This window comes from Anas platyrhynchos, chromosome 15 (genome assembly GCF_047663525.1).
Source record: "Anas platyrhynchos isolate ZD024472 breed Pekin duck chromosome 15, IASCAAS_PekinDuck_T2T, whole genome shotgun sequence".
In the NCBI taxonomy this organism is placed as follows: domain Eukaryota; kingdom Metazoa; phylum Chordata; class Aves; order Anseriformes; family Anatidae; genus Anas; species Anas platyrhynchos.
This window is the reverse complement of record NC_092601.1, coordinates 6752312-6771623: the sequence shown is the minus strand read 5'-3', so window position 1 is coordinate 6771623 and position 19312 is coordinate 6752312. Positions and strand designations below refer to the sequence as shown.

The 19312-nt window shown below is 48.1% G+C and overlaps 2 protein-coding genes across 5 annotated transcripts in view; one reads left to right on the top strand and one right to left on the bottom strand.

Annotated features, from left to right (window-relative positions):
- Nucleotides 1–890: 890 nt before the first annotated feature.
- LOC139998767 (lysosomal dipeptide transporter MFSD1-like) lies at nucleotides 891–6382 on the bottom strand. Its single transcript, XM_072024000.1, is given in 8 exon segments — nucleotides 891–1007; nucleotides 1965–2077; nucleotides 2243–2320; nucleotides 2323–2355; nucleotides 2919–3075; nucleotides 3683–3810; nucleotides 5727–5832; nucleotides 6326–6382. Coding segments are annotated over 8 exon segments (789 nt in total).
- A 3436-nt stretch (nucleotides 6383–9818) lies between these two features.
- CARHSP1 (calcium regulated heat stable protein 1) overlaps nucleotides 9819–19312 on the top strand; it is a 33566-nt gene continuing 24072 nt past the window's right edge. Inside the window, exon 1 of one of the 4 annotated variants that reach the window (XM_027469499.3) lies at nucleotides 9819–9963. In XM_027469499.3, coding sequence (XP_027325300.1) covers nucleotides 9834–9963 — 130 coding nt within the window. In that variant the 5' untranslated portion in view covers nucleotides 9819–9833. Of the gene's footprint in view, nucleotides 9964–13913; nucleotides 14062–14718; nucleotides 14744–17499; nucleotides 17621–19312 lie in introns of those variants that run through there. The other 3 variants (XM_005009138.6, XM_013092624.5, XM_027469500.3) reach the window with 3 other exon arrangements.

The following is a 19312-nucleotide window of genomic DNA, read 5'->3' as shown; positions in this document are numbered from 1 at the left end:
TGTCTGTGGGAATACCGTTTAAGAAAATTTTGCTTTAATGTGTGGATTTATCTGGTGACCACCACTTAAGACCGGATGTTGTCAGTGGCTAAAGTGCCTTCAGTCTACCAGTGTTTATATTAAATGCAACTTAGAGAAGTTCTTTTTCTCTTAAGAATTTGTAATTTATTTAAGGCATTCATTTCAACATTTCTTATATTTGGCTATGCGAAAGTTTACTTCATTCTTGAGGCATCCTTTGTGCTTTTGTAAACACTTTGCAAGTGTTAGTTTTGCCTGGTGAAAAGGGTAATTGGCTGAGTATGCCCTTAGCATTCATAAGAGCACCCTGGTTTAAAGGACAGGATTTTGGATCAAAACCTTTTATGTTGTTGTGGGCAAATGAATAGGCACTGCTTGTGGAAGCATGGCTGTAAGGTAAAATGCAATTAAAGCTATGCTTGTGTACAAAACCTAATCCCTTTGATTTACCTGGTCTTTTACCTCCTGCCTAAAGAATAATGATGGTGTTACCTGGGATATCTAATTTGTAAATGATGCATGCTAATGCAGAGCAGTAAATAAAACAGGCCTTTCAAGGTACCTGGTTTAGCAAGTTCTGATGTACAGAACCGAATGGCTCATGACCAAGCTCCAGCTGTTATTTACTCACTGCAGTGCAGCTCTTAAGGTGCCCGGTGGAGGTCTCTGTTCGCTGGCTGTGTGTCGGTGCCTCGGAACCACGTGGCAGCCGTTTCGTTTGTGTGCCGGGTACGAGAAAGTGGAAACGTTCTGTTTCTGTAGTTTCCTCCACGATTCCCTTTAAAGACAGGCAGACTAAAAGTCTACTTTAAAACTGAAGTGATCAGTGATGTGCCTGGCAGCTGTTATTGTCCTCGGACTGCTCAGGTTCAGTTGGCAGAGCCTTTGTTTCTCCTTCCATCATCAAGGAGCGCTGTGCTGTCTGCAGGGTCTCTGTCGTCCTGCTCCACAGGTGCTCCCTTTCTTGTTCTGTTCAGTGTCCCACCCTAGAAATTCAGAGAGGGAATTAGTGATGAAAAGTCTGTTGTTCTTCCTGTACACGCGTTGTGGTTTAACCTGGCAGGCAGGTAAGCAGCACACAGCTGTTTGCTTCACATGCACCCAGTCTCCCCCACTGCAGTGGGGTGAGGGAGAGAATTGGCGGGGGAGGGGAGTATAAAATCTCACGGGTTGAGATAAAGACAGTTTAATAGGACAGAAAAGGAAGGGGAATAATAATAGTAATGATAATAATAACACTGTACAAAGCAAGTGATGCACAATGCATCACCACCTGCTGACCCATGTCCTTCCCCTCCCCGAGTGATCATCACTTGCTGTGCACACTTGTACACCAAACGTACAAATTGTGCAAATAGTAATAATGATAATAACAATGTACAGAGAAAGTGATGCCCCTCCTCACCCTGGCCAGCCCCTTATGTAATAGTTCAGCACGATGCCAGCTGGTACGGAATGCCCCTTTGGCCAGTTGGGGGCAGCTGTCCTGGGTCTGTCCCCTCCCAGCTCCTGCTGCACCCCCAGCCTGCCCGCTGGCAGGGCGATGTGAGAACCTGAGAAGTGCTTGGCTTAGCGTAAGCACTGCTCTGCACCAACTGAAACATCGGTGTGTTATCAGTGCTCTTCTCATCTAAATCCCAAACACAGCACCACAGCAGGTACTAGGAGGAAAATTTATCCCAGCCACACCAGGCCAAGAAGTATCACAGCTAGGGTTAGGCCCTTACCCTTGCCTTCCAAAGAATCACAAAGAATCACAGCCACAACTAGCTTGATACTAGGTCAGGCTAATGTGCACTGCATCAATATCTTAGTAGATAATCCTTTTTATGCAGTCCCATTCTTGTGCAGGGGGAATTATTTATACACAAACATAACAGCTATGGCACCAATAAAAGCAAGCTGGCGATGCAAAGCTATTCGTTGCCTTTTATCATGCTTACTTGTTTCTTCTCCACAACTTTGAGGCTGATAGAAACAACAATACATGCAATAGTGTTTGCTAACATAAAGATCATCATCTGTTGCCAGTGCCACAGGGGGATCTTTAATTCACCAAAAAAGGCCAAACCAAGATGGAACAACGAGTCACTTGAAGACATTTAAGGCACCTCTACAGTTTCTTGCAACATCAGGTTGCAAAGACACGGGTTTATGTTTGTAGTACTCCACTAACATGCTGTTGATGCCCTTGCTTGCAGTTGGGGGAAGCATTCTCACCTGGACATTGTTCCCAGAATATGTCCAACAATAAGACTTGAAAAAACAATTCCAGTCATCTGAACAGAAGTTGCAAGCCTGTCCCTAAAGTTGCTTGAGGGACCACCAGAGGTACTAACCTGGTAGGAATAATGAAAGGAAGAATTAACTAAGTGTTACTGAAAGGTGTTAAATGGTCATCAGTTTTAAGAGGACTTATTCCTACTAAATAAACATCTATGCTTTATCTTAAAAAAAAATAAATAAATCTGGTATATATCCCTCCTAGCCAATGGCAGGTTCTAGGCTGCTATCCCTCCTTTTCAACCAGAGCTTGAGGCAGCATGGACAACGCATGGAGTTTGAAACTGGAATAATGCAACTGGATTTCTGAAGGGGAGTTAGACCTGATGACTTAGCTTGTAAGACTCTAAAAAGATTCAGGTGGTACATTCAGTTGAAAAACTACTAGGAAAAGTAAAAACAGTTTAATGCGTCATGCTACATCAAATGGTCCCTTACTGTGCTTCGAGTTTTGTTCCACACTGATTCACTGCTGGACATTTGTTACTAACTAAGGTCTCGGGAGCCAATGACTTCAAACTGTAGCTGTTAAACCTGCTCCTCAGCACACACAAGCCATGATATACGCCAGCTGGGATGTGGAAGGATCACAGCACGAAAGACTCAACTAAAGCAGTGGTGTTGTGAACTTACAGCAGCAAAGGAGTAAGTTATCCCCAACCAGGTGGTAGATACCAGTGGAGGAACAGATGTAAATGCTACAACAGCGAAGACTGGCAGGGTCAGTGCTGCACAGCTAACAGCAAAGATGCCTCTCAGACCAATGTAGTCCTGGTAAAGGAAACAAAGAGAAAGCCTCTTACAAGGGATCCTTACTTCCCACTGATCCTCGTGCTCTCCTTGGAACGAGCAGCTGAGCAAAGCGGGCTGGCATGAGCGGCAGTAGTGTGACTTCCTAGCTATTGAAAATAGCCCTAGCTATTTCCTAGCTCATGTGCTGGGACAAACCCTTACCAGAGAATCAGTGTTCAGTATTCACGTGAAATGGTAGGTTTTAATAAAGGGGCGAAGAAAAATACACCGTTCTACGGTTAGAGAAATAAGGAAGAGTTTGACAAAAGGTGGGCTGGCTATGTGCAGGTTGTCCTTCCCCATTGCAAATCTTATCCCGATCCTTGCTTTTCCAGTCTCACTTCTCAAAACGTGCAGCTATTTCCCAGTGTTTGGTGATACCACAGCGGAATTAAGGATCAGAGGGTTACATATACACCGGTTAACGTTATTTCTCACAATTTAATTCAGGCAGAAGCACATCTTGCAGGCTGCAAGGAATTAAAGGACTGCTTGTCTAGCAACAACAGGCTAAATTCTGGATGGGGGGATTATAATAGACATTTGAAAAAATTAGGAAAATGTACTTCTGTTTCTGGGTATTCGCAATTAATATGCCAACTGCTGCAGAGAGAACAAGGGAGCTGTCGTACGCTGCCCCAGCAATGTAACCAGCATCCTGCTGATTGCAACCAGAATATTTATCTTGGATAAACTTGCTAAAAAATAAAATGACTGGAAGAAAAAAGTTAAATAACTAGGATTCTTGATCTGGTTATTTTGATGGAAACTAAGTCTGAACACAAATACATGGACAGAAAGGGTTTTAATTAGGGGACTTGTAAGCAACTTTGATACAATCTGGGTAGTAGTTCCAAGCGTGAATTTGTTTCTATTGCCTTTTTAATTGGTGCACAGCACAGGGAAGTTGGTAGCTTAAAGCACTACTTTCAAGACTTTTCTGCAAGCAAAGAGTAAAACTGCAGGTGAAGGTTTTGCTTATGTTCAATTATGTCAACACAGCTCACAGGAAAACAGGACAAAATTTTGCAGTCACCTGTCCAAAACATGGCTTTTTTTTTTTTTTTAGCATTTCTCTTTGAAGAGACAGTAACGATTCTCAATCCACAAGTGAAAATGCTGAGGGGCAGGAAAATATTTTAAAATAATCTGTCAGCAAAGACCAGCATTTAAATTGAACATTTATGTTTTTGAAGAACCAAGACTTCCCCCATGGCCTCTTAGCATCTTTAAGATGATCTCTAGTTAAAGCAGAAATTATATAAACCAGGTTTTGTTTCATTTTTAGGAAGTCAGCCTTTCTCCTTCTCTAGGGACACATTAAGATGGCATAAAATCTTACTCAAATTCTTTACAGAATTTACAGTCACAACAGCTTTGAGAGCCTAGTTTATGTAGAGATCCTGTACCTCCTTAAACCTAGTCTGGCTTTGCGTTGTTACTTACTGTTAGTAATAATTAGCCTTTATAGCTTGTGCTGTCATCAAAGTATGAAACAACGCCATCCCCTGAAGTTTTACTGCAACAGAATTCACCAAGGAGTGGCCTTGAAACCATTATTTTCCAACAGAGAAGCAGCAGAGCGTATTTTGCCAGAAGAGGTGCTTGAAACATGACAGTGCCTTGACTTTTGCTGCACAACAGAATGCAAGGAGGCAGAATTGCAAAAATGGGGATTGTGTTTTCAGATGTAACTGTTTTCAGTTAAAATGAGAAGGCAACTCACAGAAAGTCCATCTCATCAAGGCCTTGATTATTCTTGCCCTCTTGAATTTCTTTGTTTTACTATTAATAACTTGATTTTACATTTGCTACAACAGCTGATAACATTTCTTCATTCCTCACCCATTCAGGGTGGCTTACGATACCTCACTAATGAAATACTACCAAAATAATTTTCATGTTTTTTACTACAGGCCTTTGTTAGTATAAAAGTTCACAATTATTATGTGATAGAAGCCGCATCATCCACATTTCAGAAGTAGGAATAAAGTTGCAAAATGACAGTCTGAAGCAGAACCCCAGGACAGAAATAGGAGGCCTCATTTAGTTGAATGGTTCGCTGTTTGTCTTAAGCAACTGAAGGTATGAAAAAGGAAGTCTGCAAGACTTGCATTCGGATGCAAAGGTTTCCTCGCTTCCAGACCTGGGCTGCTGAAAACTTCGCTTTGTTCCAAGCACTGCAGACAACGCGCTGGAAGTGCAGGACAGAACTGCCCGAGGCCTGTGAAGCCAAAGCCTCACCCATCTCTAAACGCAGTTTGCTACACTAGCACAAAGGTGAGATGTCTCTGAAGTGTTTTTTAATTAAAGTGTTTCTTCCCCTTCTCCCGAATCCTTCTGTTCCTCCTTTAGCAGTGTTCCAAGCTTTATATATTGAATGAATCATTTCCCTTTAAGTTATTTATACCTTGCTTCAGAAACCTCCCTCATCTCAGATTGTCTTTGAAGGGGAAAAAAGGTCAAAGAACCCTCATATTCTTTAACTAAGTGTTAAAAATATGTTAATCTGCATTTCAGGAGTGGAAGGAAAAACCATATTATCCCCATATTTCCCAGTCAACTAAAAATCAAGGGTCTGCAGGGCTCAGATAGGCTTGTGTCAGTCAGTGGGGATGTGGCCATAGAACAATTCCTGGCATCTGCCACAAAGGGGAAGATTCCTTTGTAGCAGAATGTGATGGTGAGAACCAGGAGCCAGTAGCGAAGGGGAAGTTGCCTGATGTCCTGAATCCTCTGCGAAGAAAAGATGTGCCCTCACTCAGCAGGAAATAGTCTTCTACTTCACACTAACGCCACTTTCTGTAAGCCATCTAAGGCATTCTGCTGCTCGTAACATAATCTTTCTTTAGAAGGAGAACCTGAAGACATGCTGGGCAACAGAAAAAATTTCCCAAAGTCAGAGAGTCGATGGATATGTCTGCCTACCAAGCTGCTCACTAATGACTTCTGCACTGGTACAGAGTCCCTCCCTTCCCAGTAAAGATGACTGAATTTCACCTACATGCAAATCATGGGCAGAGGAGCCTGGGAATGTTTTAGTTTAAGAAAAGGAAGAATGACCATAAGAAGATAAGTCTGTTAGAGGCCAGCTCATGCCATCTCTCGCTATTTACCACGTAAAGAGGTAAGTGATAGCTCTTTGGTAGGGTTTTGGCACACCTTCCCAGAGTATAAAATGGGAGAGGTGGTTACGACCCGGGGCCAACTTACTGGAAAGCCGACTTACTCCTTGTCCGTGGTATAGTGTCCCAAGTTTGGCTGTGAGGGTCGGTTTGGGACTCATCTCGCATCATGCTATTAAAAATGCTCAGGATACGATAACTAAATCTGGGGGCTAAATCCTCCACGTGAGGGAAAGGTGGAAAGATGTTAGGCTAAGTTCTTGTTGAGAAGGTTACGTTAGTGCTATTCTTGCTCTGCTGTGTTATTGATGATCAAATGACAATTTGGGCCTTTGTTTTCATCATTTCAAATATGTAAAGCGTTTGCAAGTTTATTTTTATCTGTAATTAGCATTACCTGCATTCTAAATCCTATCCATGGAAGGAGATTTATGTATCTTTAAGAACATTTTGTTTCCCTGATCCTGCTGCTATGATTTATCTGAGAATAGGAAAGATGTCCTCAATTCCTACGCTCTGCAAACTGAATAGAAGCAATCTAAAGCATGATTCAAAGTTACAGATGATTAAGATAGTGAGAGCATATAATAACTTGTCAGATACTGGCTATGAAAAAATGGATCTTATAAAATAGAATGACTCTATCCAGTTGTAGAGTAAACAGCTTTAAGTGAAAGCTGGATTGCATACTTTGAGTTTGGCACATTGCTGTTGCAATGCTCAATTTCCAGTTGGCATTGTGACTGGACATGAGACCATAAAGTGGAACAGAGCACTCTGAACACATCTGAATACTCATATCTCAAAGGAGTTAAGAGTATTTATCCTCCTATTATTCTCTGCTACAATCTAATCTAATCATTGAAAGCCTGCTTCTTATTTCCAGGCAGAATTCATTCATGTCCAGCCTACACTATTTGTGCTTGTGCCAACCATATCTTGTAGATGAAGTAGTGCCAAAAATTGGTCCAGAAGCAGGAACTGGGAATCAGGATTGCCTTTGTGGTGTGTGAGCTGTTCCAGACTAACTTATGCTGTTCTAATAGTGGTGGACAGCATGTTGAGCACCAGCACGCACCTAACCACTGAAGACCTGTTCAAGCCACCTCATCCTTGCTGCTGCGCAGGGACGTATTTCACCCACCGTTACTAATGAATCACATTAGCTGATACATTCCCCCCTACACACTCATTTCCTTGTCTCAAATTGTGTAAGTAATTGCATTAAATGAATGAAAAGTGGTATAATGATGCTATGCTATCAAGAAATCCTGTTTTTTTCCCTGTCAGGATTGCTGAGGGGAGTGCTCAGTCCCTGCAGGAGCCCAGAGCCATGTCTCAGTAAGCAGGGGACCAGGCAGCAGGGAAGGAGAGATGCAGGAGAACCCCGTGGCTCTGGACCACCACCTGCCCTCCTTCTAGCTGTGAGCTGTGCCTTGCTGGGCCACGCTGACAACAGTGGCCTTGGGCAGGGTTCCCAGTCCTGCCCGTGTCCTGGGAAAGGAGCCAACGCTGCCCTGCTGCCCACCCCACGCCAGCAACGGAGAGAACAAGGTAGGCATGTGAGCTGAAGATGATTAACTGGTCATGATTTAATTGTTCTGGGGGAAAGGAAAGGGAGAGGGAGGCAGGTCAGAGTTCAGGGGGATGCTGGAACCTCTCTGTTCGCAGCAGCTGGTGGAAAAAGCAGCAGGCAAAATTGCATTTCCTAACCGTGACGCATGTACACACACTCACGTGGAGTCCCCCAAACCCAGAATCCAATATAAAAAAACAGCCTCATGACTGTGGACGTACATTGTTGCATTATCTCCCACATATTGTGCACATATGCTTGGGAAGAGTAGAGAGGGAGGGGAAAGGAAGAGGGACAACTCAGAACTTTTGAGGAAAGCATGGGTTTAATCCCAGCCCATGTGCCTGGAGGAATTGCTCTGAACAGTGCTCACTTACGTAATGCTTTCCCTTCAACCTCCTCCACCTATAAAAAAAAGTCAGTCTGGCTACACAAAGCAAAACAGAAAAGATTTCCAGGAATACAATTAATATTTGAAGCAAGAGAAGTCATCAGTCCTATCCCTGTTTATCTTCCAGAGGGGTAAGAACACAGAGAGGTAAGATACTTTGAAAGAAGACCTTGTGGTTGACATAGAAAGCTGATTACTTCATGTTGCGCAGTTTCCCCTAGACCCCTAAGATAAAGCACTGACTACTCTGTTAGGGGACTTTTGCTTATTTCTCCCCCCGCCCAAAAAAAAAAAGGAAGCCCCGTGTCACTATTTGTTTATGGCAGTTTGCCACAAGTTGCACAGTGCTGTTTCTTATTTGATTATGGTTGGCTAAAAGTCTGTATACTTCTGCCTTCTGTAAACCTTACCTTTGTAATGATACAAGTACATGCTTTGTCTGGTATCTATAAATGGAAAACAACAACAACAATAATTCAGTGTCTAAGTGATCTTCTGGAAACCATGCTCTAAAGTATTGTGGCTTATTATCAGCTAGGAAAATTGTGCGCAAATAAAAGCACGGCTAAAACTTGTTCCAGGATTCTATCCCTTATGCCGGCCAGCCAAGAAAACAGATTGGATGGTGCTTTTGGCTTGGTTCAGATGGTGAGGTGACTGGTGAGAAATCATGTGTATAATAGCTCTGCATAATTTGCAGGTTCCATAAGGATCTATGTCAATTTGGGGCATAAGTGGATGCACCTTGCTTTGAAATGATCTTCTGAGGGTCATGAGTAGTACCTGTAGCCCAGCTTCTTGCACTCTGAAACTGGTGCTGGTCTCTGGTGACGACACTGGATGAAGACAGCCGCTTCTCTGATGCAGCATCATTCAGTCACCCTTGCTTTCCTAGGAGCGTCTGTGACGATTAACTGAGCATCTGTCCTTGTAACTATCCTGTGTTGTCTCATCAGTTGTCTTGCTGCAGCTCCACTTCAGGCCCTGCTGTGGCAGATTACACAGCTCTGGTTCATGCAGACCTCAAATGTATCCAAACGATTGCACTAAGTGCACGTGCAGGTGCTTTCTCATCAGCTGGCACCACAGCCAAGTTGCTCATCCTTCTTACTGCAAAATCGAGGAAGATTTACCAGGGTTATTCTGGAAAGTCATTGGGTTTGACCAACCTCTCTGCCCATATCAGCCTTTCTTTAGCACACTTTTCATAACGCCAGGGGATGGTTTGGGTTGGAAGGGGCCTTAAAGACCATCAGTTCGCAGCCCTGCCATGGGCAGGGACACCTCCCACCAGCTGAGGGTGCCCCAACCCCGTCCAGCCGTGGGCGCTGCCAGGGATGGGGCACCCGCAGCTCTGGGCAGCCTGGGCCAGGGCCTCGCCGCCCTCGGGGCCAAACATTTCTGCCTCGGGCAGTGCTACCGAGCCCCTCTCCAACTTCCTCACAGCCCCCTTTACACAACGAAGGGCTACAGTAAGGTTTCCCTGAGCGCTCTCCTCCAGCCGGGGCAGCTCTCAGCCTTTCTCCTCTCCACTGTTGCCTTTTCATTTTCCCCATCGTGCTTCTTTTCCCCAGCCGCAACCTCCGCCGGCGCGGTGCGGTGCGCGCCCTCCGGGCGGACAAAACCCGGTCCAAAACCCCACGAAATGGGCAAAAGCGAGGCCGCCCCGGAGCTCCCCGTCAGGAGCGGGGCGGGGCGGGGCGCGGGCCCTGCCCACCCGCCTCATAGCGCGGGGCCCGCCGCGGCCGTGCCGAGCCCGTCCTGCCCGAGGGGAGGTGAGGGGCGAACGGGGCCGCGGCCGCCTGAGGGAGGGAAGGGGGGAGAGGGGCCGGGGGCTCGGCGCCCCCCTGCTGCCCCTCGGAGAGGTGGTGCCCGGGTGGCTGCGGGGCGGGTGCTGAGGGGTCGGGTGCTGAGGGGACCCCGCGGAACTTCGGAGCCGGGTTTGGGGCGGGGAGAGCCCGGCCGCGTTTGGGTCGCTCCTGGTGCGGGTCCTGTCCCTGTCCCTGTCCCTGTCCCTGTCCCTGTCCCTCCCTGCTCTCGGGGAGAAGCCTCCCAGCTTCGTCGTTGGAGCCGTGCCTCCGAGCCCGGCGGTCAGGGCGGGGATGCGAAGTTCTGCGGGACGCTGTTTGTGCTGGAACTGCTGAGCCGCTGCTGAGAGGAGTTTGCAAAGCCCTCAGCGGTGCCAGCTGTGATTTCCCTGAGAGCCTGAGAACGTTTTAGAGCTGCTCTGACGTGCTGCTGATGATAATTTTTCGAGAGATTGAAAGGTTCCTTTTTTTTTTTGACTGGTGTTTTTAAGCCTCACCTTCTGTTTTCTTGTGCCTCATGACAAACGCCCCTTGTTCCTTCAGCTGGGTGCTCTGAGGCCGGCCGGTTCCATGTGCTGCCACTGGCGTGGCTGTGGCTTAGCACCGAGCGAACTTGAAGAGGCCGTGCTAAGATGTGGCAAGGATAACTGTCAAACAAACAAAAAAACCCACAGGTATTCACATTTGAAGACTTGACGCATTTACAAAAATTGAGTGTGCCAAAGGAAATGTTGGAAAGACGTCCCGGTCCTGTGGCGATGGGGGCATTTTCACGTGCTGCGTGAGGAGCAGGAGACAAAACGCGGCTCCCGCAGGAGCAGTGCCAGGGCTGGGGCTGGTCCTGCTGCCCCCGTGTGCGTTAGGGCACCCGTGTGTGACACGAGCACCCACACTGCTGTGTCACCTCTGTCCCTGCACGTCCTGTGCACCTGCTTCTGGCCGCAGCCACCCCCTCACCACCCCGGGCGTCACTCGCTGTAGCTTTGCCCCCGGGTGTATTTATTTCCAGCAGCAACATCCTCTCCTTTACTTGGGTGCACATACATGCAGAAATACGTGCATGCAAATAATTTGAAAGCAGCCTGATAAAGTGAGGTAATGCTGACTTTTGGCTGCTCGTCTCTGTGCTCAGCACGGGCCCCAGGCACACATCGCCGGTGGGTGAGTGCGGAGGGGTGAGGGGAACCTGGAGGGTAGAGGTGCGAGATGTTGGAAGAGCCGGTGGATGTAATTTCTAAGAGGGAATTAGAAAGGCTAAACCACAGCGGTCAAGTTACCGCTACAGTGTGATAACGTGTGTGTGAAGGTGGGGGTATGGCAGTAGTCTTGTTCAGGAATGTGAGAAAAGAGAAACCGGCCAGCAGGCTGGTCGTGGCTGGAGTGGCTTCAGGGCGAAAGTTGTTGCTGATTTCACTTTTCATCTGTATTTGACCTATATTTCTGCTAGGAAACATTTTTGGATTACTGCCCGTGGGATAGACTCAGCAGGGAGGGATGGCAGCTGCTTAAAACGTGAAGGAGGGAAGACTGCTGAGGACCCAACGTTAGCAAAATATGATGAGGCTGAACCAGTTCAAAGCTACATTGACAGATACTCTGGGTACTGGTGGCAAGAGTTGGTGACTGGTCTGCCCCGCATCTGGGGGGTTTCTGAGAGAGTCTGGGGACAGGTATTTAGTGTGGAAAAGTGCAAAATCTGTCACCTTCCTCCTGATGTAAGCGAGTCCTGTGTGTGGTGGTCACAGCCCTGCCCTGGGGCCAGGAGCTGCCTTCACCTGGGGCTGCTGGGCAGTGGGGCTGGGAGCAGGGCTCCGTGCTGCCGAGGGCTGGCAAGCTCTGGCGAGCAGAAAAGCAATGAAATGTTCTGCCTTTTTTTTTTTAATTTTATTTTTTTTTCTCCTCCCTGTGCAATTTAAAAACCAGAAAACAAAAACCCCAAAATAACAAACACACAACTCTTGATTCCAGCAACAGGTTGTAGTGGAGAACAAAATGGCTTGAAACATGGGAGAGAAATGAGAGATACAAAGTGGCGATAGGGGCTTGCATGATGTGTTACTCCACAGCATAGCTCAGATAAAATGGAAAATAGGAAGCATTCATCTGCCTGCTTTCTCTTTCTCTCGGAGCAGGGTAGACATAGTTGTTTTGCTTCCGTCTGTCTCAGTCTAGTATTGTCTTTCCACCGTGTACAAGGCAGCCCCCTCGACAGCTCAGTAATCTTAATTTCCTCTGCCTCCTGACCAGCTTGTTTCCGTTCTTGCTGTTTGGCCGGGCTGTCTCTGGGGGCTGCAGAGGGGAATTCGGAGCTGCGTGAAGCAGCTACGCCTCGCGCTGCTTTCTGCTCTTTCAGTTGTGTAATTCTGTTCCTCTGAGCCGCCCTCTGCTAGCGAGGAGGTGGGTTCAGGATTCTTCCCTTCTCATCGTTCCCAAGGGGCGTGCGGATGTACCTTGTGTCGTGTAGCCCAGGTTGGGAGGAAGAGCGCTGAGGGAGGCGCTGAGCAGTGCCTGTGCAGTAACAAAGACGGTGCTGCGCACAGCAGCGTTCAGCGCTCCCTGCTGCAGCGTGGCTCCTTGCACAGCCTCCCCTTCCTGAGAACAAACAGCTGCCTCTTACGTGGAGCAAGGTTTTCTGTAAACAAGCGTGAGCGAGCTCACTTGGAGGCAGACTTTGCTTTTTCCCCACTCAGCTGGATACTAAGAAAAAAAATGTGAAGGGCCAGGAGCTGGAGGCGCTCCGTCACGTGGTGGCACCTTGGAGCACCGGCCCAGCTTTGGTGTCAGCTGCGAGGTGCAGCTGGGAGAGGACCCGAGCCGATGCGTTCCCTCTCTGCGTGGTGCAGGAAGGCACTTACTTGGCTTTCATTTCTGGTATTTGTAGGCCATGTGGAATGCATTAAAATGATGCTTCTGTTTGCTCTGCCCCGGGGAAGCTGTAAAACACCATGCAAGTCAAGTCACATCGTCTCTGGTTTGGCCATAGGGCTTACGGGGAAATGGGGTGTGGGTTCTGCCTTGGGAGCCTGACCTCACGCTAATGGACAGGGTTTAAACAGCCTGAAATACCCCATCCCACTTCTGCTTTTATTTCAGTGGTTCTCCCGACGCTATAATCCGACTGATTTCAGAGGTTTGCTCGTTCTTTATTTGCGCTGGCCTGAGGCTGTTGCACTGCTGCTTTTCTCATTGGGTCAATTTAAGATAGAGATAAATAATAAAATAACCCAAGACATCCTTTCTGACAACTGATTGAGTTTCTGGGGAGTAATGACACTGGTGTTAAGAGGTTGCTGCATTATGGATGCAATTTGGAAACTGAGCAGCAGCCTCAGTAGGGAAATGGACATAAAATTTGTGACCCACAGCGTGTTAGGCTCCGTAGTCTCATCTAACGCTCGCCGTGAATTCTGCCTTTCTCCAGGGAGGAGCTGGAGAGAGGGTGAAGGTCTCGAGTGCTGTTTAAATACCAGGGTGATTCAAGGGCAGTAAATGTGAGTGTGGCCTTTGGGTTCCCGTGGGGTGGTTACGGGGATCGTTCTGCCTGCTGCCCTGTGGGCAGGCATTTCACGGAGCAGCTGGGGCTGAGGAGGTAAGCTTGGGACTGAGCTGCAGCCTGCCTTCGAAAGGTGACCAGATATTGGAGGTGAAAAGGCGCTGAGGAAACGAAATAACCTGCCGTTGTTTTGTGTACACCCCTGGGTGGCTTTCCACTGAGAGCGCTGCGGTGGAGGAGGGCTCCGTTACAGCGCTCTGGAAAAAGCAGGGACGGTGGCGTGCGCCGCGTTGCGTGACCCTGCTCCTTCCCACGATGGCTGTGTGCCCGATCTGATCACAGAACGCTCTGTGCAGGGCAGAGGAAAGCAGAGAGCCTTGACCCAGAGCTTTCCCTTGAATATTAAACCGCCCTGATCCTTTGCCACGCCTCATGGGCAGCAGCCGGCTGGAGGCGGCGAGGCGTTAAGAGCTAAGGCTGAGCCCAAGAAAAAAAGCCAAGTCCATGCTGCTGCTGCTTAGGGTGGGACCTCGTGGGCTGCCCACCCCATTGACTGCTGGCGTAAGGAGCAGGTAGGCTGCAGCACGGGGGGGCTGCCAGCATTGCTTTCCCCAGGCTTTCCAATTCTTTGCCCGTGCGGTTTCAAAGGCTGTCCGGGAAATAGCCATTAAATCTTGCCTTTCAGGCTGCGGGGAGGAGTCTTGTTTTGATGTTCGTGCACATGTAACGTCTGCTTTGCATTGCACAGCCAGTCAAGTTGACCAAGGCACTCTAGCAATAAGGACTAGATTGCTTTATGAGCTCCTGCCCTCCTGGTGGTTGTCTGGTGGCTTTCTCTGCGTGATACAATTTGAGAAAGCTGGTCAGGGGCATTTGTTTCTTTTTGGTTACATCAGCTGCTCGATTAGAATAAACCACAGTCGTGACTGCAACTTCTTGACAATTACTTGAAAGAGGAAATGTAACTGCTTAAAAAAAAAAAAAAAAGCCACAATGCAAGAGAATGTCCTGTTTACAGAGCTTATACCTGTTGCTGCAGAGTGAACAAATGATCTGGGCTCTTTTCCCCCGGCCCACAAGGCAGGGACGTGCCCAGCCCACCGGCTTGCTGCGGGTGGCAGCCGGGAGAGGCAAACTCTGCTGGGCTGTGTAGATCGTGACTTTGTTCCCTTCAGTAATTGAAGGAAATCTAACAACCAGGATTGTGAAATGTGGCGATTGCCTTTTCAAGGAGCCTCTTCCTGATGGAGACTGGTAGGAGTAGTTCTTAAAGTTTTTCATGTGTTGGGTTTTTCTTTTCACCAGTAGAGGAAAGAGTGAATAGAGCGAATATTTGTATTTGCTTTCTGCCCTGCGGTGTTATGGAAAGTATGTCTGCAAAGTGATCTTAGGTCTGAAAAGTTTCTGATAAATATGTATGTTTTTTCCATGCAGAGGGGCTGCCTCTGCAAGGTCCTTCCCTGTTCCAAGGACCTTGGCAGGGTCCTAAAAATTACTGTCCCGGACACATAGAACAAAGGTTCTAGATGATAAATATTAACTTCTTGTTAATGTTCCATGCAACTCTGTTGTCTTCTGCTTATTTTTTTTTCTCCCCCTTCTTTTATTTTCCCAGTGCAAAATTTAGGCCAGAAAGGTCCCTCCTGGGGACATGAGATGTGATGTGATGTCTTTTACCCACAGCAGCAGGACTTTGGGAGAGGCAGCTTGCTGCTGGAGCCAACCGGGGCTGCACCTGGCAGCATCCCGGTGTTACGGTGTTGTTGTACTGCTGCCTGCGTTTTCACATGCTGACCTCTCCCTCCCTTCTGTCCCTTTGTCTTTTCTGCAGCCAAACCTGTTCATGGGTAGTGCAGAGCTGACTTGGTGTTTACCGCAGCCCCGCTGGGAGAGAAGTTTTTTGCCGAACACTCATGAGCCTGATCCAACAGGGATCTGGGATCTAGTTAGATTTGTTCTTAAGCTTCTGGTGTGGCGGGGCTGCAGTGCTGCCTCCCTCACTGGCACAGATCCTGAGCATCAACTTTCTCCCTGCTGATGTGGACCCGTGCAGCCTGGGATCCCTTGGCCACCAAGACGAGGGTGAGGCCACCAGACGTGCGTGCTCACAGTTTCCCAGTGCCGTGATGTGACTTGTTCTGGGCTTGTGGCTTGCTCTCAAGGCAGGCAGATGTGCGAGCTTACCTGAGGTTTCCTATATTTGTAACATCAAGCTTCATGCAAAACGTTGGTCTGGACAAAATAACGCACTGCTTTGCACTTCCCCGCCTTTGTTTCCTCACTGCTCTCAAACATCTCTTGGATGCTGCTGGGTTCCAGGCCTGCTGCAGGCCTTCACGCACGGTGCCAAACACTCGTGGGCAGGAGGAGCTGCAGCCAGCACTGTGTGCACGGGGCTGCTGTAGAAAAGAGCACCCCAGCAGCCCTTTTCTGCTGGCTGCAAGTGTGGCTCCTGCCTGCTTGCCAAAGCGAAGCTGTGTGCGGGTCCCTGCCCTCAGGGCAGGGTGCGCTGGGCTGCAGGTCATGGGCGTCCAAAAAGATTTTCCCTGAGAGCCCTGTTGGCATGTCCCGTGCTGTGTATGCTGTAGGTGGCTTACTGCTGGGCTGCTCGCCCTGCACTCTGGGTGTGTGTGGAAGGCAGGAGCAAGGCTTGTTTCGGGGCTCAGCTGTCCCTGTGGGCAGCCAGCCTTCCGTCTGAGCCCCCTGCTGCTGCCCGCGCTACCCAAAGGACAAGGACAGGAGATCTTCCCATTGCAACCTGGTCTCAAGTGACCCCAAAGCAAGGAGTCAGCTCTCCTGCAGTAATCCGTGGGCTGTTCCCTGCTCAGTGCGTGTGGTTTTCTAGGTTTGGCTGCTTTATTGGCTTCTCCCACCCTGGCACCACGTTAGCAGGTCTGGTTCCTCCGCTGTCAGTGGCGTGTGGGGCTGCACGCGTGGGGAGATCGCTATCTGCTCCCAGTGAGCACATTGGGAACAACTGGCTTCTGAAGGGCACGTAACTGCTGGCATGTGGCCGGATGGGTGAGCTCAATCAAGAGAGTTTCATAAAGGCACTCCCAGCAATTGTCCTGTGCAGTGTTCACTCTGCTTGTCTGCCTGTTCCCTCTGTGCTTGCACTGAAGTCCGCTCGGCTCTTTGGGATAAGAACTGCTTCAATACGGGGGTTAGCACGATTTTCTATTAAATTTGTTCTTTTGTATGGATTTTTATTTTCCTACCTGAAGGACATACATGTCAGGATTTGTCTGCTTTTTCTCTGACTGTATCAGTTGATGGTTTTTAATCTTCTTTACTTTTTTTTTTTTACCTTCCCTGAAAAGCATGTGCTGCCTGTTCCCCAGCTTTGTCTCGTTAGCTTTTGAGCATTAGCTCAGTAGGCATAAATGACACTTCCAGCATCTGTGATTCTGGACAGCTCTGTCCTGTTCCGTACGTTTCCAGCACATCACTGGAGCCGTGGCTCTCAAAATCAGAGCGTGGTAAATAGTTTTGTTGATGCGTAAGTAGACATGAAATCCACATGCCTGTGCTGGCTCTGCGATTTTGCAGGCTGTAGAGCACAAAACCATTCCCTTTGTCATTGAACTGGCTCTGAATGCAGAGAGTGGATGTGCTGAGCAAGAAAAACTCGTTTTTGCACGCATGGTAATCCGAGTGAAAGCAATGAAACTTCTGCAGGTCCATTTTGTCATCAGTCAGATAACAGCGGCACACTACCTACAGGAGACCTACTGGACTCCGGGCTGCTAGTACTGCCAGGCAGTTCTGAGACTGAAGAGATTTCTTTTTTTTTTTCTCCCCCCTAGAAATCTACAGGGTGCTATCAGCTGTGTTTCCCAAACTGTTGGCCAAAGGGATGTGGCAGAGGATTTGTATAACACCTAGGTCCTGAAGGGCTCAAGGTGTTTATTGAAGTAGCTGCTGTTCCTGAAGCAGCCTGGGAGGCTGTGCGCAGTGGGTGTGTGCCGTGGCTATGTGACTACTCATGCAATCACAGATTTGATTACCCCACATAGGCACTACCTGTTTGGCAGCGCTGTGGACCACAAAGATCCATCGACAGCAGCAGCTCGCTGTGAGCCTGGTGGTGCTGCCCAGACAGAGCTGAGGAGAGGTCTAGCTAGACATAAGGTAAAATGAAAATGGTTTCTATTTTGCAAGTGGTTTGTTACGTATTTTTAAAGAAAAATAAGACCTGTGGAATGTGTGTATCTCTGTAGTGCTTGTCTTGTAAATTTTAAATGAGCTGAGACAATTTCAGCCTGAGAACCAAGAAGGAAGCATGAAGTGCTTCATCAGTGTTACCAAGTTACCTCCTGGTGGAGCATGAGCAGTATTCCCTGACCCAGAGCAGGAGGATCTGTGGCCTTGATCTACTTCTCAGCAAAGAGCGTGGGACTCCTGGCAGGGAGTTTTGTGGTCTTGCAGCAGGCACCTTGGCACCTTGCTGCACCTCGCTGTTGCTGCCCGGAGAGACAGTGGCCTGAGGACTGGAGGTCCTGGGAAGGGCTCAGGCTGCAGTGAGACCAGCTCCGGGCTCGAACTGGGTGCCACAGTTGGATGTCATCAGCTGGACGGAGCTCTTGGGCTCGTGCAGGTTTTTGTGTCCCAAGGTCTGTGGGGACGTGGCCAGTCCTAGCGCTGCTGCTGCAAAGCGCTGCTACAGGAGCTGAGGCAGCGAGGACACCGAGGTGTGCCTCAGGGTCACATCGCAAAGCTCTCTTGGACCCGGGGCAGGTTCACACCAGCCATTCCCCACTCCTGCTCCGAGCTGGATGCACCAGATCATCCCTTGCTCTTGCACGCTGAACTTTTTAAGCCTTTCCTGGTGTTTTCTGACCTTCTAATTTTCTTTTTACTTGTGCTCTGATTGTTCCATGTTCGCAGAGCTGTTAGCTGAGTGGGAACAAGCCACCATGAAGCGTGAGTGTTCTGGGGGGAGCAGGGTTCCTGTTCTGTTACCAGCCTGCTCCTCTTACCTGCTGTGTTTGCAATGAAGCGTAGGGTTGTGAGGCGCTGAGACTGGAGGGTGATAACAAAAAACAGAGCCAGGCCTGGCAAAAAGGAGTCTGGGGTCTGTGGGTGCCTTGAGGACTGACTCATTTGTGAGTGGTTTCTTACTCTGTGCCCTACAACGTGCCACTTGCTGTAATGCTGGCAGATGGAATATCCTCAGAGGGGTATTTTTTCCTTTGGCAATACTCGTGTGCCTCATAAACTTCCATGGTTATAGAGCTCTCTAATGTGATCTGTTTTTTTCCTGTTGAAAATGTTGATTAGGGAGAAAACAGTGAACTAATTGTTCTGAGAAACACTTGAGCTACATAAATATTTCAGGGGATTTCAGTAGCCTTAAAAGGCTCAAAGTTGCACATGAACAAACTTAGCCGTAATCGTGGTTGAAGTTTTGTGATGTGAGAAGGCTGAAAGGAGAACTTCTCAGAAGTATGGAAGGATTTACATATGTATAACCAGGCTACGACAGCGCGACACTGCGTAAGGCCATTTGCCTTGTAGATGAATGCTAAGTTGCTCAGACACTTTAAGGGAGATTACTCATGTTTTGGTATAAATATTTTCTGCTGAAATGAAATAAATCTTGGAATAAACTCGCATGGGACGTGCTGGATGGAAGTAATGGCAGGAACACAGCTTCAGGCTTGCAGAAGCCCTTCAGGAAGAGCTGAGCTGCAGAGCTCAAGAGCAAGCACTGGAAGGGACAGCTTGCTCCCCGTTCAGCCATGTGTTGTACTTCATCTGGGAAGGGCAGAAGCTCAGCACTCTTGATGCCGGTTTAGCTAGAATAGGATGAGATACATTAAA